Source organism: Chironomus tepperi, unplaced genomic scaffold (assembly GCF_022539635.2).
Source record: "Chironomus tepperi strain 1889 unplaced genomic scaffold, CSIRO-AGI_Ctep_v1 contig_450, whole genome shotgun sequence".
NCBI lineage: Eukaryota > Metazoa > Arthropoda > Insecta > Diptera > Chironomidae > Chironomus > Chironomus tepperi.
This window is the reverse complement of record NW_027226572.1, coordinates 368,215-390,692: the sequence shown is the minus strand read 5'-3', so window position 1 is coordinate 390,692 and position 22,478 is coordinate 368,215. Positions and strand designations below refer to the sequence as shown.

Sequence of the window (22,478 nt, the reverse complement as noted above, 5' to 3'; positions counted from 1 at the left end):
CAGATCAAACACCTACCATGAATAATTTGTGCCGATCGGATAATAAATCTTTGATTTCTTTGATAGGTCAAACACTTATTAGAGCAAACTTCCAGGTTTGAGGATTAGTTCACTCCAAAGATTCATAGCTTTTAGATAGTTAAAGTTGCTGGGCTGCTTATCTAGATCTAGGCTAGACCGAAATCTTGAACTTGAGTCACAACAAAGGAAGCTTGTCCATTCCTCTTGGAAGTATTTTCTATTAGCCAAACCAAAGAAATTTTAAAATCCACCAAAGGCCAGATTTATGTTCCTGACTATGACAGTCTCGAATAGCACAAATTGATTAATCGATCAAAAATCCTAAGCTGAAGTAATTCTAATTTGATGTCGGATTCCATTAAGATCTAGAATCGCGCTAGAGTCACACCGGTCTCACAGGTGACTTGATAACATAATCAAACCCCTAATACACCCCTGCAATCATCTCGCAAATTCTAGAATAAAAAAAACTTTCAATAATGCATATTTTATTGCTCAGACGAGGGTAAAAAGTAAACTTTGTTAAAAAGTCATGTTTTCGCTTTTAAGCACATTTTATCGAGAAGATTTTCCAAGTCAATAAGAGTAGAAAATATTTTATTTTTCTCTCTTTAAGAAGGCAAAAAAATAGAATAAATATTAAATTCCTTGTTTGGAAGTCATGAGTCAGTCTATATTTTTGTGTGCTTAGTGTTCAGCTAACCATTTTTTTTTTGAAGCAAAATATTTATTTTACAGTCATAATATTGACTTCATGCTTTGTCGATGAGAACAGGGCTAGAATGTTCTGGATGATGTGGACTTGGAACAGTAGCTGAGCTTGTCGTTGATGGAGATGGGAACAGGGTTGAGGACTGGAACTTAAAGTGCTCAGGCAATGACATCCTTAGATTTGAATCCAAAGGCCATGTTACATTCCAGATTGGATCAGATCATGACGACTTAACCGCGAAGCAATTAAGAACTCAGAGTAAGTTCCAACCTCTAGAAGATTCTCTCACACACAAATTAAGTACCAAATTATCAGAATAAATATTAGAAAATGGAATTAACGCAAATTATTGATACATATCTTTTAGCTTATAGAGATATAATCTGATGCAATTAGTGCGTTGAAATTGTTTAGTCATTGTAATGATAAAATCATCTAAAAATGCATCATCATGCACGGAGTTCATTATTGTTCTGATAAAATTGTATATTCCGTTAGGTTAACTAATCCAAGGTTATGTTTGCTCTAAGCTGTACTGGAATTCTGAGATTTGGTCTCGAATCTTCTACTGTGAGATGTGTTCAAGGTGAGGTCAATAAAGGAAGAATAATGACTACAAACTAATATGCACTGTGATCGTTGATCTGTTGTTCCATTCCAAACCAAGGAATAATAAGGCTAATATGTTCTAGTTTCCGAACAACGCAACGTGGTCGCTAAGGAATCGGTGTACCTCTACGTAGCCGTATAACAGGTAAGCCGATAAATTATCCAGACAGCACCATGATAGCTGATTTCGGTCTACTTGAGTTTGATGCTAAGTAAACTAATTCAAGTCGATTCTAACTCTAGATGCCCTTTTCAGTTCTTTAATCTATACCTGCATTAGAGGTATACAAATGTTGAAATGAAATGAACCACACTCCACAAATGTCAACATTTCCACCAATCTGAGCAATAAAAATCCCTAAATTTCATAAATCATCTGCATCAGTTCACTATATCATTTTCTTTATATAATCTTTTCTTTGCATAACTTTTTTTCAATAATTAATTACTATTTCAGCTGATTTTTCTTTAATTTGAATTTTAAATAGATATTAATTGATTCATAATACTTATTTCTCTTGTTAATTAATGTTTTGTTGTCAACCCGTTTTTTATCTCACGGTCTCTTGTTTTCATTATAATGAAGAATTAATAGCAAAACGTGTAAAACGGCGCCAGATCATTATTGTCTTTAAAATAATACAGAAAAATGCCTTAGCCAATAATATTTTTAGAGAGGATTTAATTTTCACTTGTTGGGATTGGTCACATGTCTGAAGTGAATGTAGCTATTAAATGTATATAGAAGGAAAAATGAGAAGCTGAATGACACCCAAGAATTAATCACATTAGATGTGCCATAGAGGATTAGATTCAGAGTTGCAAAACAGGCACCTGTCACAGACAAAAACCGTACAATTTCCTGATAATTTGTATGGTTTTGTAAGAAAAAGGTGAGATTTGTTCCTCTTCTACATGCTAGACTGCAATCTATGACTAATTTTGCAAGATGTGTCATTTAGTTCTAAGCTTCTCCACTTTCCACCTAATTAGAGGTTATATTGAGCGACTCTATGTACGGACCATTAAAAAATCCACTCAATATGCAATAAATTCGCGGATCTCAACTCAAAAATAACGAGAAAAAAGATGATTTATTGATTTCACGAGAAGAGGAGATGAAAAAAATCTGCGCGCCGTTGTGATGCAAAAAGAAAAAAAAAGATATTCAAAGAATGTGAGATGAAATAAGAAAAGGTTTGAGAAAGGTCAAGGCTGGTCATTGAAAAATAATAATTTTTTGATGCAGAAACGTTAATCAAACAACTGGAAATTGCTGAGAATATTAATCTCATGTTAATTTGCGCATTAAACTCAATTCAATTTGGTGTTCAATAATAATAATAAGAATTAAGCAAGAAAAACAAACAAAAAAGATTCCCGTAGCTTTTTATAAAAATTTTCTTTAATTTTTTTGAAAAAAAATTCATTCAATTAATCTCGTTCACACCTTCATTGTCATTATCTTTAATTTTCGTTCCAAAATTAGTCATATGTGTATAAAAAAATTTGTAAAAAAATTCGCAATCAATCAATTTCTTTAATTTAAATACCATATCTAAAAAGACTTCTTTTCCTTCAATTTAGCTTTAAAAAGAGTAAAGAAAAAAAATTTAAAGTCTAAAATTTCATAAGAAGACTATACATTAATTATAAAAAAAAATATTTATAGGACTTAGAATATGTTACAATTTATGTATAAATTAAATAATCGGAACACAAAAAATTTATAGGATATTGTGTAATAGGAGTGATGATAAATTTTTGTAGGTCTTCTTAGCAAAAGCTTCGTACATTACTTAATACTTCCGAAATTTTATGCAGAATTACATGCATATGATAAGATTCATTCAAGAATTATTGAAATCTACTTGAGTACTTAAAGGTTGACAAATGCTGGATCAAGCTATCCTGATTTAGATACATGAATATGTTAGCTACCCGTATTTACATCATATACGCTCAGAGAACGTACGTATCTTCAAAAATCAAGGACTGTTCCTGACAAAATCAACCCAGTTTTGCAGCATTATACGCAAAAATCCTTGACATACTGAGTGCAAAAATTCACTTAGACATCAAGAACATCAACGTCGATGTTTCCAGCATTTGCCTAGCCATAGCCGCTAAAACAGCAACGCTGACTTAGGCTTTAGACCCTAACAGACAAAAAGACCGCTTTTAGGTACTCTTTGCCAATTAGGAAGAGCTGCATTTTGAAACTAATTTCCTCGGTAGTCTAGTGGTGAGTATCAAGTAAGTACGAACATTTTTTGTTAAGAAAAGCTACAAGTTAACTTAATTTACTTAAGTATGTGTGTATGAATAGGAAGAAATCATCTTCAAGATAATAAAATATTGCAGAGAATTCTTATTTGGAAGTATTTAGTAGTTGATTAGTAGAAGGTAATTATAATTAGGTAGATTATAGGTAGTTGAATATTAGACTCTATTATAGGTAGCTTGTGCATGTCGATGAAATTTTTGTTTTTAATTAGAATAATAAATTAATCTAATTTGAATTTCATCGAAATTCCTTCATAGGTATGACTAAAGCTGCTTTTATTGTTCTCAATTTTATTTGTTTGTTTTAAGAGCCGTCTACATTAGTAATACTAAATAGAACAATAAAGTATCTATCTAGATCAGCTGCAGTCATAATCATGAGCATATCTTTCTAGCATTTATTCAGTAGTGCGACGCAAAATGCACAAAATTTTATGATTTTTATTAATTTTTTGATTCATGTCCCTCGCGCTTGTTTCGTGAGGGAAAGCTAGAACTTGATTAAGGAATAAATTTACATGATTAATCATAGCAAGGAAGTTTAAATTTTTTTTTTTGATTAGTTTTACAATCAATTTTTTGGTAGAAAAATTAAAATTTACAAATTTAATTAATTATTTTGTGATTTTTTTCATGTCCGCACGATTAAAATTTATATTTTTTGTTGTTGCGTTAAGTTTCATACTTGTTTGTTGTCCAGTAAATTGGAAGCCATTCATTAAAATACTTGAAATATGATTTGTTTTTTTGGCATTCGAGTCCGATATTTTGTCGAAAAAAAAAGTTAATTTTTTTTTTGGTGATTTTTTTAAGGAAGTAAAATTTTTTTCTTGTCATGTTTGATTATTATTGTCTCATCAATAAAATAGATTCTTATATTATATACGCTACAGATGATGTGTCCATATTTGTTATTAATGTACGAATAAAGTTCATTTCTTTTCGGGTATTTTCTAGGATAACTTTCGGGTCATGTGATGTACATCGAAGGACATTCGGTGCAAAAACCATTGCCAAATTGGATGAGTCCATTTTTGTACAAGCAACAACTTCAGGTTGTGAGAATTCTTGCAGGAAGTGAATAAGGTAAGTTAGCACCTACATCAAATAACAGAAATTCGTTAAAATTCAATAATATTTAAATGTCAATGTTCAGCATACCAATCGATGAAGTGACGACAAGCGATCAACAATTGCCAATACTTCTTTAGGATCATCAGTCTGAATGCATTCGTTGTACAATTCGTCAGGAATGAGCGGATCGTACAATTCACGATACCATAACTTTAGTAAACTAGCTGGTGCATGAGCATCTATAAATTGACAATTTTTTGTTGGATTATTCAAATCCATAGCTTGATATCATTCAAATTCTCACCCATTGACACTCGATCTTCTGGAAACTCCCACTTATCAACATAAGCTTTAAGGTATAAAACTTCATCAACATCAGCAGGAACTCTGAAAATACCCTCAGTTTGCTTTCCTTGCATCAATAGTATCTGCTCTGATAACGTATGCTGTATCCATGGAATTTTCCTATCTGGAAAGATGTCACGTTGCAGATCCATGACTTCCTCTAACGTATTTCCGAACATGCTGTCTCTAAATATTTGTTCCTAGAAAAAGACATCAAAGAAATAATCAATTTATTCATATAAACAAGACATTTTAAAGTTGCTCATACTCTTGAATGATTTATTTCGTCGTCAGTTGGCTTCTTTGCTTGCTTCCGTCCCGAACTTCCAATTCTCTCAAGTCTCCTGCACGCTATTGTCGCATAATGTGACACTTGCACGTGAATTGGCCACTTTCCAATTTCCGGAAAATGTTTTGCAAACGACGCATCACGATGACGATTCATATAGCCTAAAAGTGCAGGCTGAAATGTTGGTGATGGTGGAACAAACGAAAGACAAATTGCCATCAATTCCCATCCACGTATGAGTGATTCACGCTTTGGATTCTCTGTCGTTTGTCGACATAATTGAACATAAAGCTCATCACGTAACCATGAATTTGCAACAGCTTGTACGATAATATCCATTGCAACTGAATTTAAGCTCATACCTATTCGTGCCTTACGATCACCCATATAAATTTGTACCAATTTAAATTGTTCAATTGCCATCTTCTTTCCAGCCTTATCACGTGCTATACTCAACATTGGCTTTGTTATTGCCTCATTCGTAAATGACAACATATCTCGTACGCTTGACTTCTTACGAAATATTCCTTTGGAAAAGTTGAGATTCTCTTGTGCAAATTTTTCAATATCACATTCTTTAATTAATGCCATTTCCGCTATCTTATCACTATTGGTGTTTAGTTGATCTTGGAATCGTTGAAGGAAACTTTTTGATTGATCTTTTGCCGCGACTAGACTTGATGCATGTTGATTTGCTGATTGTGGTGTTGAACGAAATGATCCAAATTGTTGTGGATTTGGTGGTGGCTGTACATTTTGTTGTTGCTTTTGATAAGTATTTGATGAACCTTGTTGGTATGGTTGAAAGGCTGATTCCTTTGGTTTTGGATTGACTGGCGAAAATGAGTACTTTAATAATGGTGGATGATGACGAACGGGACTGTAGATTTGATCTTGAAAACTTTCAAGTTTTGCAGTCACTTCCGCAGATCTAAAAATAATAGTTTAAATGAATTATTGATTTTTAATTGTTCATTTCATTTCAATCAGGATGTCGTTCGTGCATGAAGAGATATTTTGCAATCTGCAGATAGCATGAAGAATTGAATTTAAATGATTTTATAGAAATTTTAATAAAATTTTTAAATATTAAATTTTAACGGATTTTTGACATTTAAATTACTTCTTATAAGTTATTCAAATTCTGAAAATCCGATTATTCTGAGAAAAAAATTATTGATCTCGAAAATCACGCAATTTAATAACAGTGGCTTTCTAAAATTATAACTTATGCAAGCTATTAATAGCACAGGTCAAACGAAATCCAAAAAAGTGTGAATAATTTACGGTTGCTTAGATTGCAAATCATTATGAAAATATCCATTAAAATTTCATTGCAATTATTAGTTATTTTTTGTGGATTAAAAAGAGAAAATTAGCAACATTAATCCATCACGACTAATTTATGGCACGAAAGCACTTAAAAAAAATTATTATGACATAATTAATGCTCACATGTCTTCTCGACTCATGTTACGATTATAATTCTCATAATTATAATAGCTTGGTCCTCGAAATGCTCCATAATCTTCATATGGATTATGTGCGAGGTAATCTCTGCCATCTGAATGATCAGAATCTTCAACATCTGGTTCATTTCCACTTAATGAATGTTCCGATGGACTTTCTGATCGAATTGAGTCGGAATCATATTGTTCATTTGATGGACGATATCCACTTAATTTTGCCTGCTCGAGAATGTAATGCTGTAATGGCAATAAATGCTCGTTCATATCTTGATCCCAATTTGTATAAAGTGGTGAAATATTTCCATTATCAGCATATTCAACCTCTTCTGAATGCATTTTCTTTTTACTACGACTTGTACTGCCGCTCGTTCCTGGTACTTTTCCGCGCTCCAATGTTGGCTCCTTGTTGTATCTTAATGAATTCTTATTTCCTTTACTTAATGAATTCATTGACGATTCTTGACTGTGACTAGATGGAGATTTCATTGTATTGCTGGGCTTTAACATTTGGTTAATTTGTTGGATTGAACGTAAATTATTTACTGAATGTCCGCCCGATGCTGGTGACAATTTGCCTCGTTCCAATTTCATTTTATCGGAATATCTACAAAAGTAAACAAATGAAAACATTGTTTAATTAAATATAATGTACAAGGCAGAGGTAATAACACAGCAAAATTTGCATAAAAACTCACCGATCTTGTTTAACGGCAATGTCCATGTTTACTATATCTGGATCATATTTGTTGTGACTAGATTTCTTTGTAAGTGATTCTAAACCGAGATGTGAAGGTCGAACTGATTTTGACTGTAAATGGGACAATGGAAAATAAAGTAATTAATTTATTGCTTTAAAACTAGAAAAAAGTTTCGTTAAAATTTAACGACTTTTTGAAATTTGAATATTTAACGAAATTTTGAAATTTGAAAATCAAAATTTTGAATTTTTAAATATTTTTTGTACGTTAAAATCATAAAAGCCGACCTGATGGTGTTGCTGATGTTGCGGACTAATTGGCGACTGCGGACTAGAATCACTTGACTTAAGTCCTGTCTTTGACGTTGTGGTGTGCCTCCTTCTTGTAACTGGTGTATTTTCGACAGATTTAAAATATTTTTCGTGCATGGAATCATCGCTGCCATGTCCATCAAATGATCCCTTTCGTTGCTGCTGTAATTGACTTCTGATATTCGGTCCAGTGTTAACAGGTGACATAAAACTTCCAGATCTTGTAATACTCAATGATGGACCCGAATAATCAAAACTTTGGTGTTTCGATGATTTTGTGGAATCTCTTTCACGTGAAGATTTTCCTGGTGTCTGTTGATTCTCATATTGTTGTAATCTCTTTTTCATTAATGGTGTTCCAGTCGAATGTGATGGTGATTTATTATGATTAGATGATGCTAAATCAGATGAATTTGATATCGATGGTACTAAATGATGTCCCCGATCCGGAATGTTGTGCGAACTTGAACTTTCTTGGAGCATTCGATAGGTATTATCAGGATTATATTTATTACTACTGCTACTTTTACCATGTGAACTACCAATTCTCAGACTTCCACCTTCCTGTATCTTACGATAATTAGCACTTGATAAACTAGAGTCACTGGATTTACCAGAATCCATATATTTTTGGCTATTTCTCGACATACCCTGTCCACCACTTCCCGTACTATGCTTACAGAATTTGTATGATTCACCAACGACAAAATCATCAACTGAATGTAATTTTGCTTGTTGAATTTGATAGCCACTATTATTATTTTTGGAATGTGATCTTTCCGATCGCTCGTTACTATTATCATTGTTACTATTATTGTGATTATTACGTCTTGTGCTATTCGTTTTACTACTACTTGTAGTATCTGAGTGCCTCTTTTGTTGCTGTTGTATTATTTGTTGTGATTCTTTTATTTTATGAAGTGGTGTCTCTTTGGTCGAGATATCATTTGGTGGTGGTTCTGTATTCTGTTTGAGAATTTGTAATTTGGCGAGTGGTATAATATCACAATTTTGGGGCTTATGCCAAACTGTCTTCTGCGATGTACAATTATAATAATAGAAACGATCTGTCTTTGGATCAAATAACTCCCACCATTGTGATGATGATGATCGCTTGATTGGAACGCCCTTAAAATATACAGAAATAAAAGAAATAGTTAAATTAAGATTGACTTTGAGTTGTGTTTTTGTTGTTGTTTTGTTTTTTAAGATCAAAAGAAAGAAGATGGAATGGAATTGATGGAATTAGAAAATTGAGAGACAAGTGTACTCAATTTACATCTTGTGTAATTATATTGACTAACATTTTAAGGCAAAGCAACATAAAAACTAGGTAAAACATCGTGACTATAGAATGGCGGGAAGCGTCTTTTGACGGTTTGAATTATGAGCAACCAGAGCTCAAAGTCGATGCATTTTATTTATGTATTTCATGAAAATAACAATTCAATTTTAAGAGACCAAGCCACAGACTTTTACAACTTAATTTTAGATATTTTTAGTTTGTTAAATGAATTTGTCATGATGACGGTTTTTCCTAATGAACGTTTTGCTTTCCCCAACTGTACGCCACATGACCCAGGGTATATCAATACAACGTACCTAGCCACAATTTGTGTATCGCGAATCACATTAACCGATTAGAACAGCGAAAAAGCAACTGAATCAATCTAGACTCTTCCTGGGATCGAATCCAGGGCATTTGTCATCTGATAGGCAATCAGACAAAATGAAGACATTATCTAGACACTCAAGTCACATATGCGTTTGAAATTAAGAAACTAAAAATGCGATAATGAGCACATTCCGTTAAACATAAAAAATAAAAATAAAAAAAAAAATTACTTTGAGGAATGTGTTGTGCAATTATGGTAATATTTAAATTTATCACTTCCGAAGAGACAACAACTTTACACTAACGATTGTGGACTTCCGCAATATAAACTATTTAATAGATCTTTATATCCAACAATACTTTACACATATTGTTCAATGACTGTTTTCATAAAGTGAAAATTAATTTTTCATAAAAGTTCATAAATGTGCACGCAGATTAATTGAAGCTCGATAAGTTATAATTAAATATATTAATATTATTGGTAGTTAGGAAGTTAAAGTTGTGTGTGCGGTCTTTAGCTTATTATTCATTGTAAATGCGTTGATGCGTTAATTTTGACGATACAAAAAAATTTATTTTTTATAATTATTCGGATATTAGCTTTGGATTTTTGGCTTTCAACATGTTTCAAGTATTTTACAAAATAATATATTTTTATGAAAGAAATCTTCACGCTGATTCGAATCGCGTAAATTAATTAAACAGTGATTTTAAAAAAATTGTTAGGAAGATATTTGGGCAAATGTTTATTCGAATGTACGCGAAGATGAGAATTTACTCGCTTAAATGGAATATAAATCATCGATTCCGTTTGTATGAAATAACTGTTGATTTGAGTCAATTTGAGTAAGAATAAATTAAAGTAATTTTTAACGGGTTTTTGAAAGTTCAAATTTAGTGCGAATAATGCTTTGAAACTCTTCAAATGTTTCAAAAATGTTACAAATTTTTAATAATTCTCAATTAAAGTCCTAAACTAGTACAAGGTCATTTGCAATTCCAGATACAATGTTTCCTAATGTTTATACTGTTTAGCTATGCTTGGTTAGTACTTTACACTGTTTTTGTCTGATTCTTATGCTGAACCACAAGCAGAAAACAACGTGGAACTCTTAAACCATAGAAATGTCTATATTGTGCTTAAAAGAAGTACAAATGTTTTGAAAATCAAATAAGAACAGCAAATCAATGTCAAAAACCATTAAAATGCCAAATTCATAGCTCAAAAGTTCTTTTATAATTCAAAATAAAACAAATCTATCAGTCTCCAGCAATTCTGCATCCAAAATAGCTTTATCAACACGAACAATTTTTTGCATTCTTGCACAGAAAAATCTCCAAATTAGTCGCGATTATGACTGAGCAGCTATGCGATATCGTGGGAGGATTTCAATGAATAATAAAAAAATATATAAACAGTTTCGATTTCATCGAAAAAAATTATTTCCAAAATTGGAAGCAAATAAATAAAGAAAAATTTATGAATCCACATGCAGATATTGCACTTTCCCGTTAATTATACAAACAATTAATTGCATTTCGTACGCGTGTTTGGCTCAATAAAATCCATCAACAAGTTTGGATTAGAAAAGCGTCTTAAGTGAACCACCTAAGGTGACTAATTCACTATTATTTTGTTAAAAGAAATTTCACTAAGTATGTTTAGTGTAAATTATTGCGTAAAAAATACCAGTAACCGTTTTTTTCTTTTATTTCTTACACAACATAAATACATACATATGTGAGGCATATGCATTATCTCTTTTATTACTTCTTTCGTATCTGCGCTATGCTTAAAAACTCATATATAATAAAGAAATAGAAAACATTTTTTTTAATTTCTGTTGTTGTGCTCTTTGAGTTTGAAGGCCACTTCGCGGCTTTATCGCCCTCAAAAAAATAATAATAATAATTTTTTTTTATTTAATGTTACAAATTAATTGTTTCAATATGAGCAGCAACATATATATTTTCGTATATTGATGTTAATTGAAATGTTTAATATCAGGGATATTACAGATTTTTTTCAGTCTTCGTCTTTTCCGGGCTCATCAATGAAATTAAACATCTGTCGTGTGATGAAAAAGAAAATTAAGTGAGTAAAAATGACGCAGCCCTGATGAGACCAAGCAAGACAAACTCGATCAAAAAAATTGAATAAAAAAATCCAATCGATTGTTTACACTACAACTTTGAATTGAAATATAATGAAAGAGCAAAAAAGAACTCCATGATTCTTATTTGGGTTAAGTGCCAACAAGCAATTGATTTTCATTTTTTTCATGATGTCTTTTCATTATTATTTTTTGTGTAATTTTCTTTCAATTCGGTTAGGGGTCTGTTGATAAATGATGTTGATGAGGAAACTGACTTTTGGACTTCTAGATTTGACAAAATAGTTACACTCATGGAAAAAATTTAAAAACTATTTAAAAATTCAAATTTAAATATAAGAAGTTTTTTAAATTTTTTATATGGTTCTGTTGCATAGAGGATAGAGTAACACGCAAGTACCAAGCGTACATGTGTTCGGTATATAGATACAAGTAATTGCTCAACATTTCTAACAGATTTCAATAATTTAAATATATTAATGCAGAGTTTAAGAAGCTTTTCTCGAAAATACGTTATAACTAGTTAAAGGCAGGTTCATGTTTAGTTAGCGACTAGTTTTTAATTCGAGTTTTTAAAAATTTTCTGTCGGTACTTGTGAAGTATAACATTTAATACAAATTTCAATCGATTCTGAGCGAACTCTGCAAAATCGATGATAATCTACTTAAGTTAAATTGAAGCTGAATTTTCAGATCGACTTATTCCAGCAAACATCTTACGCAGCACCAAACCCTCTCCACAAATAACTGGACATCATTAACAAATAACTAATCCCATTCAGAGAAAATGAAAAACAAAAAAACGTGGAAAAATCAATTTTAATGTCTGAAACAGTAGGAGTAGCAATAAGAAGTTAAAGGAATAAGACACTTTTTCCGGTGGAAGAAGAATAACTATGCAAACAGCAACATGCGAAAACAAAAAAATGAAGTTGATTAACTAAAAGAGCGCATTTTCATGCTCAATTGTTTGGGAAAAATATAGTCGCCGTTTAGATTGACGACTTAGACAGCATGCGACATTTCATGATTGTCACTGATTTTACGCAACATTTATGCTTTCTTGCGAATTTCAATAATTGACATAATAATGACGTATTATTCTGCAGGGTTCCATAGAAAGTAATTGAATGGGGAATTTAGGTCAAAAATTAGCGAAGTTATGCAAAAAAGGTGTGACTATGAATCTTGTAGTATTATGTATATAACTGAGATCTAAAGACTTTGATGTAGATCTGAGAGTTAGAGACTTGATATTTGTGTGGTCATAGAAGAGAATGTCCATAATACATTAACACAATGACAGCAACTGTTGAGGAGAAATTTGAAATATTTTTGACAGTTAAGGTTTAAATTTGCAAATCTTGTTGCCGATTTCTGATCTAGACATTGTTTTTCAATGTATTATTTTGATTTTGAGCGGTTTCGTGAGTAAGTTTATTCATAATCACGTATGCATGCTACTTAAATAGTTAGGAACCTGATAAGAGTCGTTAATAAGTAATTTTAATTTTTAGTGAGAAGTACGTTTTTGGCCAAGCATGTTCGGTGGCAAAACAACGAGGAAGGTCCGAAACTCTTAATTCTAATGAACATCCGGATCAACATCACTTACAAATAACCCCTAAAAATCTAATATCTAATTTAAAATATACAATATCTGTAAAAACAAACACAACTTGTGACCACCCGAAATGCTTAAAAAATCCCAATTATCGATGTTTAAAAAAACCTTCACATTTTCTAGTACCCGAGGAAGAGCAAAAGAGGAAGAAGATACAGAGAGATAGAGAGTGAGAATGTGTGCACTTGAAATCTTTTTTTTCCTCTTTATTATATGTAGTTTTTCCATATTCCTTTTTCTTTTTGGCACATTAGTAGCAGCAGCAAGCACCGAATGCACATGTTTAGAGAGACACATTAAAGACTCAAAAAAAAAATATTTTTCCCCTTCGTCGGTGATTTATTTTGTATTCAAATTCCAAAAGAACTTTAAATAGTTAGAAAAAAAGTGCACGTACATATAAACATATATAGCCAATGTTATGAAGGAGGGTTCATCGGCAAAAAGGAAAAACAAAAACTCATTTCCATATATTACTTTAGGTTTTTCAGTACTGTTAAAAAGTATGGAAAATCCCCCGTTTAATATATATTTTATATATTTACAAATGGAAGTAAAAATGATTGAAAGAAAACAGTGAAATTGTGCGTTGATGAAACGCTTTTGTTTGTGCTATTTTTATCTATTTCACTCTCTCGCTCACTTCCACTTTTTATTTTAATTATTATTTCATTTCTCTTTCTTACTTTATTCGATCTGGTTTTTTTTTTTTTGGCTTATGTAGAGCAACTGTTTACGATAATATATTAATGATGATCATCAAGTTGGGTTTAATTGTTTTAACAAGCAGAAATTTAGCAGCAGCCCCCGCGCAAAAAAAATTACTTATAAATGAATTTATACACAATTAATAATATACACACAGAATGGAGAATATATGTGGGGCTTCTGAGAATCATCTTTGAGTGTCGGTTAATCAGCCGAGGAATTTATGACTGTCGAAAATTACTAGGAGGAAATCAATTTATTGCATCCTCTGATAAGAGGTTGTAGGTTGTTAAATGGCTAGTCTCACAGAATTATAGAGGACTAGACCAGAAGTCATGAATTGCTACTCCATTTGCCGTCTAGAGCTGAGTAAGTCGATCTATATTTCATATCCAATTTCAACATCCAAAGCAAATTTCCCCGAAAGCTCACAAAAAGCAATAACCTGAAGCGCCCTAAACAAAAGCAATGCAAACGATCAAACTATGCTGAGCGATGATGATACGATGATCTCATTATGAGTTTATTTCGGTTCTGTTGTTGTCTCATATTAATTTACAGGAAATAAAGACGAGAATGAATCACGTTTAAGACACAACATGAACGATACACAGTAGACATGACCATGAAAATTTTATATTAATAGTAAATAATTAATAAAGGATATTTACCTCTGGTGCATCCCAAGTGCATGAGCCTGTTTCAAGATTCGCATACATTTTCTCTTTCGATTTTGGCTCTATTATTTCGACCCATTGTGTCGACTGTTGATGCTGCTCTTTTGACCTAATGATGAAACAACGATGCATCATTATCTTATCACTTCTTTTAACATATAAAATATATATATATTTTTTATAGGCTTTTTAACATAAATTTCACGACACCGACGACTGAATTGTGAGCAATTTTATGAATGAATGATATTCTATTCTCTTTTTTTTCTGTCGTCTTTTTACAACACACAAAATTATTTTTTTTTCTACTTTCATGTAACACAGCGCAATGTACAAATAAATAAGAAGAGATATAAATTTAAATAAAAAGAAAAATATCACAATATTTCCGTTTTCCTGTTGTCGATTGCTTAAAAAACACTAAATAGTAATGCACAATTATGCTGATTATGAAATCAGGCAGCTAGCCATGCAGTCAGCATGAGAGGAAACACCCAAAAAAAAATTTTTATAATGCAAATGCCTAGCCGTGAAAGAAAATTTTTCATGAGGAAAAACTTTTCCTTGACAAAAAATTTTTTTTTTATTTCTTCAATTAACTTTCACCACATTTTTCACATAAAACTGCACAGATATTTATTAAACTTCGATTTATTACCTATCTGAAGACATTTTGGCTTCAATTGAGGATGTTTAATTAATAAAATATACAATTCTTCCTTCAATTTACATTAATTTTATTTTTTGAAGAATTTTACACAGTATTTTGCAAAATAAAACTGATCCAGTAGGGAATTGACGGTATACTGGTCAAAATACAGAAGCGCATGTTAGCGGCAATAGTGACTGATTGACTTCCAGATGAAAATTGTGTTTGTTCATCCGAATTGTCACTAAAAATCATTGATTCCCAATGAATACATTCTACATTAATTAATTTAACTAAAATTCCTCATATCTGACAGACAAATTGACCAAAAAATAGCACTTTTACTTAAAACACATGCTAAAATGTTTTGAAACAATCACCCAACCCCCTTTCAAGGGAAATTCAACTTTGCGAATTTAGTTTCACTCCCCATTTTTTTTGCTATAAAACGTTATTCTATAAAATTCGTTGCTATAAAAAATTGTTTTGAACTGAAAAAAAATCTAGCAGAAATAAATTAATTAAAATTAGTAAGAAAATAACCATGGAGAGACTTAATTTAATCAATCAATGCATAGCTTGTATATTTATACTCCAAATTACAACGTGTTTAGCGCAAAGACCTATCAGAGAACATAATTATAATAGGTAATAAAATTGTTATCAATTTTTGGAAGCTTTGCACAATTTTTTTTACGTTTTTCATTTTTTATCGCCTTAAATTTATCGCTAATGCCAAACCAGGAGAGAACATTCATTAGTAAAGCCATTTTTAAGTGAGTATTAATATTGAACTTTATTGACCTTTGATGCCTTCAATTGATAATTGTGTCAATAACAAGTGCAAATTTGTAAATTAATTATTTATGGAAAGCTAACTTACCGTCATATCCATTTTTTTTCTATTAATAGCTGCCGGTCTCTCGGTTCCTTATTGGGATTACACAGGCTCAGTTATGTTCACACAAAATTATGTTCGTTTAACGCCAGGTACTTAATTGTCTCAGAATATACGTGTCACAATTACCGTACTATTTGTGTATTGACGTAATTTTTTCTGCTCATCAATTTTTTTTTTAGATGAACAAAGTATGAGCGGAGCTATTTGGAATCAAATTCCTTGTTGGAATCGCAATTGGGAATTAATTGTTGATTTCAAAGTAGCTGGACGTGGAAAGGATCTCTTTGGAGATGGATTAGCTATATGGTACGCAAAGGACAGAATGGTTGTTGGTCCTGTTTTCGGTAGTAAGGATTATTTTAGTGGATTAGCTATTATTGTCGATACGTATTCAAATCATAATGGTCCACATAATCATCAACATCCATACATTTCTGGTAATCAGTTATTTACTATAATTAAAGCTTTTTCTGTGACTAATGTTGTTTACAATTTATTTATAGCTATGATTAATAATGGAACATTGCACTATGATCATGATAGAGATGGAACACATACGCAACTTGCTGGATGTGAAGCTAGATTTAGAAATGTAGAGCATACAACGCAGTTGAAAATTCGCTATGAAAACGACGTCCTTTCACTCTTTACGGATTTAGAGAATAAGAATGAATGGAAAGAATGCTTTTCCGTCGATAGTGTTGAATTGCCGACAGGTAAATTGGATGAAAATTTTGGAAATTAATCACGTGATTAAATTTTTAACGGTTTTTTAAAATTTGAAAACATTTATAAGGTTTTAAGAGAGTTTAATGGGAATTGTATAGTTTTCGAGCATTCATACATGGTTATGAAATTGCTATCCAATTTGGAACATCTATGTGGTTCTGTCTAATCACATTCTTATCATTCATTAAATCATGTATGAAAATAAGCTCGGATTACGTGTTAATTTCCACACGTTTTTTGTTGTGTAACTACCTCATTAATATTTTTATTCACTTCGATTATCACGTTTAATGACATTTTACTTCCTCTCATTAACAGGATATTATTTTGGAGCATCAGCAACGACTGGTGATTTAAGCGATAATCATTTATTAAATTCCATGAAATTCTTCGAACTAGAAGGTGCAACGACCGCTGAACGTGCTCAAATAGTTCCACGTGCATCTAAATTTGAAGAACCAAGAGAACATGTCGATGACCCCAAGCCAAGCTGGTCGAATCTTCAAATTTTTGTTGTCTTATTGCTTGGCATGATTGGAGCTGTTATCATGTCCATCGCTGGATATATGTACTATGAGAAATATCAACAAAATAAAAAGAAACGCTTTTACTGAGACAAGCCAAAGCGAACTCGACAAGCTGATTCGACACGTAAAACTAATTCGAGAAAATTTGTCTAAAAAAAACAGAAATTTCTTCCTTGTCTGTGGAATCCTCTTCCTGCCTTGATGAGTTCGAGTACTAAACATTAATAAAAAATTTAAATCTATTCCCTAATATGTAAAAAATTTCTATCGTCACATCCAGAGTTGCAAGGCAAAAACCTGTGACAGACAAAAATTATGGAGAATTTGTATGGTTCTTGCCTGTCAGAGGTGCCTGCTCTGCTCTGGTCACATCACTTAAGACACTTTATTGTGGATTTAAGAAAGGATAATGCAAGAAAATGCTGAAAATTCATGAAAAATTCGTCATAATTTTTTTCCTTCATAAGGATCTCTCCTCATTAAATAATTTTTAGCGCCATCAATTTATTAATTAAGTGTTTTATTTTGTTTATTACACCTTTTTTATGTTTTTATAAATAAATATTCTCTTCAACTTTTGAAATAAACACGCTTCATATGAGTTTAAAAATAAATAATTGTATGCATGATTTTATAAACAAAATAAAAATAAATAAAAAGATTTAAATGATGGGAAATAGTGTGATCATCAAAGGGTTCAATTTTATCATTATTAGAAACAAGTCTTCTATTGAGAAAAATTGTAAAAAACAAAAATAAATTAATTTGAAAACTTATAATTAAAATTGATTTTTAATTTTTGGATAAGCTTATTACAGCATAACAGAGTCTTACCGGCTTTTTATTGCTGTAAATTAATTGCATATAATTTAAATAATTTAACGGAAATTATAGAATTTAAATTGAATTTTAATTTGATGTTAATTCAATTTCAGACGTGCTGACGAACATGGTGATGTACAACGCCTGCTGAATAAATCAAGCTTTTCAGATCGAATACGAATTGATTTTGTACCAGTTTTTTTACTTGATCTCAAATAACAAATGAGACTGGATCTCAAATAAAAAATGATGCTGGATCTTTTACTGGATCTCAAATATTGACGGTATATTTTAAGACAGTATGCACTTTGGGAACGTTCGGAAATTTGGCAAGGCAAAGACAAGAAGAGGGTTCACAATTTCATTACGAAGTCCTTATTTTAGTTCCTGATTCTGCCGCAAAGCACGATGGAACTGGTAGGGGTCTAAAAACGCTATTTTCCGTTATATAATTTACGGACATACCCTTAGTATTGTATATAGCCAAATAGAAGTCATAAATAGACCCAACTTGATAGTATCACACTTGTTATTGGAACTTGGCAATCGGAAGCAAGCGATAGAGCCAGCTTAAAGCGCAAACTGAGGGAGGCCATGAATCACACTTGTACTTGACTTTGTACGGCCTGCGAGATAAGTAAGTAAGTTGACGATGTTTAGTTCCTATCAATCCACTGTGAATCACAATATATCAATAAACCACTTAAACAGCATTAACATTGATCATCAATAAAATATTTATTATTACTATCATTAATACATTTAAACCTATTTGAATCTCACTAACGGATTGAATAGTACATTTAATAAATATTTAACTCCACGTTGGATATCCTTTAAATAATTATCTACATTAACATTTGTTGCAATAGATACAGATGATAATGACTTCTCAGTACAATGATGACATCCAAGTGAATTTAATTCAATTCGAGTAAATTGATGAAATTTACAATTTAAGAGATCGTCAGATTTTGATGTAAATAAAGTCTTGAGAGTTCCTTTGAACCAAATTTTGTCAGATGAGTTAATGCGCGATGTAAAATTGCCGAATGGATGTGTAGCTTTGAGAATAATCTTTGATTCTTGACGTGGATGTAGATTTAGTATTCCAGTATTTGCTGATGATGACATTTTCACTTCGATTTCGTAGTCATATCTGTGTGAAGAAAGGAAAGTTCATGATGATTAGGCATTTTTTTAGCGATGTTACGAGTTTAAGAAACTGAATTGAATGTGCTGAATTAAGAAAAACTGCAAATCATGCATCGATCAAAATTATATAGTCAACGATTTGCAATTTAAATGCAAATTAATAATCGGTTCTTTAAACTCGCTGAGAGAGCATCTCGTTGCTTTAAAAAAGCCGTTAGCTTCTTAGTTCAAAATTCAAAAATTTGTACGTAACGGATAAAATTTCAAATTTTTAAAGACCGTTAAATTTAAGATCTACCAAAAACCATTGAAGTTCAAAAATTCAAATTTTAATCTACCGAAAACCGTTGAATTTCAAAAATGCCGTTAAAATTTGAATTTCAAAAGTTCGTTATTTTTTCACAGCTTTGATACAGTTCGAATCACTTCCTACAATCAAAATTAAGCAACAAATACTCACATATTCCATTTATCAACATTGCATCTTCTCTGTGTCTCAATATAGTCTTTGATCTCACAGTTCTCGCCTTCAAAGCAATTTGCCTGATTAACATCACCAAAATAGCACATAACAATGTTACCAATAAAGTCAGGTAAATAATTAATTATTAAATCCCTTCTCCAGTTATGAACATTACTAATTTCTATTTCAGTAACAGTTCCTTCCCAGAAAATGTTTGTTCCATCAAGTTGACTGCATCGTAGCTGCATATCAATCTTATTAGAGTATGACGTAGAGCGGCAATACTTGTGATAAATTTCCCAACTTAGCGATTCACTCTCGATTGAGTCAATAATGCTTGATGATGACGAAATGACTTTTGATGCTGATGTCGCTTCTTGAAGGTACGATGAATATAAATTGTTGTCATTTCTCATCATGTACGGACGAAATAGGAAGAAACTTCCAAGAATGCAGATTGAAATGTGAATAAATGTTATGTATTTTCCAGTACGATTAGAAATTGCCATAAAGCATGATCCCAATATGGCAACGAGACTAGTTGAAAGTGCAATAAAAATTTTATTTGTTGAATCAGACACAGAAAGCCATTCAGTAGCTGCAAAAACTGGAATTAAAAGCACAGCAAGTCCAAAAATTGGTAAAAAGAAAAGAATTCCAGCCAGTCCTAATGCAGAGCGTAATAATCCAAAAGTTGTTGCTGATTGTGAATTGATGATGCAAATTTGAAGCCATGCAAGCGTTACGCAATGCGGAATTAAATACTTATAGATTCCGCTCCAATTCTTACGTTTTGCAAGCATAAGCAGAAATAAGAATATTGCCAAATAGAGCATGCCGCGACAATTCATTGAAAATTCTATGCCTGATCCAATCATGAAGCTTGATATGCCGGGAATTTTAAGATCCAGAAATCTCCATTTGCTGCTGACAATTGAGTCCGTTTCGTATGGATATTTAGCCAGGACATTAAGTGAAAATGAAAATAGAATTGTGAGATCAAAGCTTCTTGATGATGTGTACATAAAGCAGAACATTGTTGTAAATATCAGCATGAATGACAAAACAGTAATTTCTGAATTTGGCAGCCATTGATCAGCAATGTGTGGATAAATCATTAAATTCGATATGAATGCAATGAAGAACCAAAAGAATGGCTTCAAATTGTTCCTTAGATACAAATTCTCCGAGTCATCAGCATATACATGTTCATTGTAGGATAGAAACAGTCCTGACCAGATCCGAAAGTCAATAAATTCATGCTTGCTTTTGACCATTTTGAAGCTTGCAACAACCATGATGATTAATGATAAATAGTAACCAAAAGTCGGTAATGAGATGAAAATGTTGTTAGATATTAATGCATAGATGACTAAGGCGATAAGTACTTGATATTTCTTGATCGTCTCTGTGGGAAATGTTGAGAAAATCTTGACCAGACGATGATAAAATAGCGAAAAGAACATTGCTGGATGGAAAAATGGACGATGAAAGTACGGCACATGAGATAATGATTGTGGATGTGGAGCTGATAATGTGAGAGCTTGATTGACTGACGGAATATGCCCATTGGAGTAGCTATGAGCTGCTGACAATAAATTTGCTTCCGATATGTGATGATCATGATCATCTAAATGCTGCGATCTTCTTGATGCTTGAACTCGTAATGGAGACGAATTGTTGCTGTTACTTGCTTCCTCAACTTCATCTTTAGTGGATATTTCTCCATTTTCATACATTTTCTGCTCATCAGACTTTTTACTTTTCTTCTGGATCTTATAAATTTCCCTCATTCTACGTTCCAGCTGCTCAACTGTCACATATTCATTTCCATTACATAAACTATTGAATAATTCTTGAGCAGCACGTCTTGTTGTTCGTTCAGCTGGCGTTAAATCCAAGAATTTCCTTATATCACTCTCATTTGATGCATTTATTCCACGTCTTGTTCGAAAGCAAGCACCAAGTAGTTCCAATGCTAATTCATGTCCTTGCTCTGCTGCCTTTTTGAGATAACTAATTCCCTGAACTTGCCTATTTGGATCTATATCTACGAATGAGAAGAGAAATGAAGTAATGTACGATAATGACGTCATTCATGCGTGAATGATCATTAAATGTCATTTGAATATGAAATTTACCATCTGTATCTTCTAACAACTGTTTAGCTAACTCAAACTGACAATCTGAATTGCCATCCTCGGCCAATTGATATCTATTTGATAGGCAAATTGATTAATTAAAATTTATTTAATTTCATAACATATTTCTACTTCTTACCTCAAGTTTTTCAGTAGTTTCTTGTCTTCAATCTCCCATCTTTTTCTTTGCTTTGATGGATCTTGTCCATTTGATCCATTATTAACCCAACTAGGCATTTTTAACTGCCTTAATCACACTTAATTCCGTAATAATAAAAATCTAAATAAAAACATCAAAAAATCAACAATTTTGTCTTTGTATGTGTGTGTAAATCCGTTATACAAAGTCTGTAATACATGTAAAATTAAATCAAATTTTTCAGCTTCATTCGTTAAGATGCTCTAGTTATTTTGATCTACAGCTATTAGGAACGTCATTATTAACAGATCTGTATTCATAAATATGCATGACATTTATTAAAAATGGATAAAATGTGACATCCAGGAAGCATAACCAAAGTCTCGTTTATCTGACA

General features: G+C 31.9%; 3 protein-coding genes across 3 annotated transcripts; 1 reads left to right on the top strand and 2 right to left on the bottom strand.

Annotated features, from left to right (window-relative positions):
- Window positions 1–3,008: 3,008 nt before the first annotated feature.
- Window positions 3,009–15,323, bottom strand: RhoGAP93B (MyTH4 and RhoGAP_KIAA1688 domain-containing protein RhoGAP93B). The gene is made up of 9 exons (XM_070650901.1): window positions 15,214–15,323; window positions 14,550–14,664; window positions 7,791–8,942; window positions 7,501–7,613; window positions 6,792–7,409; window positions 5,316–6,267; window positions 5,007–5,247; window positions 4,790–4,941; window positions 3,009–4,726 (listed from the first exon to the last, which is right to left on the bottom strand). Exons 1-9 carry the CDS (start codon window positions 15,225–15,227, stop codon window positions 4,502–4,504), a joined length of 3,582 nt encoding a protein of 1,193 aa, XP_070507002.1. The 5' UTR covers window positions 15,228–15,323; the 3' UTR covers window positions 3,009–4,501.
- Window positions 15,324–15,684: 361 nt separating this feature from the next.
- On the top strand, window positions 15,685–17,948 carry LOC139098650 (vesicular integral-membrane protein VIP36). The gene is made up of 6 exons (XM_070650895.1): window positions 15,685–15,852; window positions 15,949–15,980; window positions 16,117–16,194; window positions 16,285–16,542; window positions 16,609–16,821; window positions 17,153–17,948. The coding sequence occupies exons 1-6, from the start codon at window positions 15,749–15,751 to the stop codon at window positions 17,446–17,448; spliced, it is 981 nt and encodes a 326-aa protein (XP_070506996.1). The 5' UTR covers window positions 15,685–15,748; the 3' UTR covers window positions 17,449–17,948.
- A 948-nt stretch (window positions 17,949–18,896) lies between these two features.
- On the bottom strand, window positions 18,897–22,249 carry wfs1 (wolframin ER transmembrane glycoprotein wfs1). The gene is made up of 4 exons (XM_070650893.1): window positions 22,082–22,249; window positions 21,943–22,016; window positions 19,799–21,851; window positions 18,897–19,342 (listed from the first exon to the last, which is right to left on the bottom strand). The coding sequence occupies exons 1-4, from the start codon at window positions 22,177–22,179 to the stop codon at window positions 18,952–18,954; spliced, it is 2,616 nt and encodes an 871-aa protein (XP_070506994.1). The 5' UTR covers window positions 22,180–22,249; the 3' UTR covers window positions 18,897–18,951.
- Between the last annotated feature and the right edge of the window lie 229 nt (window positions 22,250–22,478).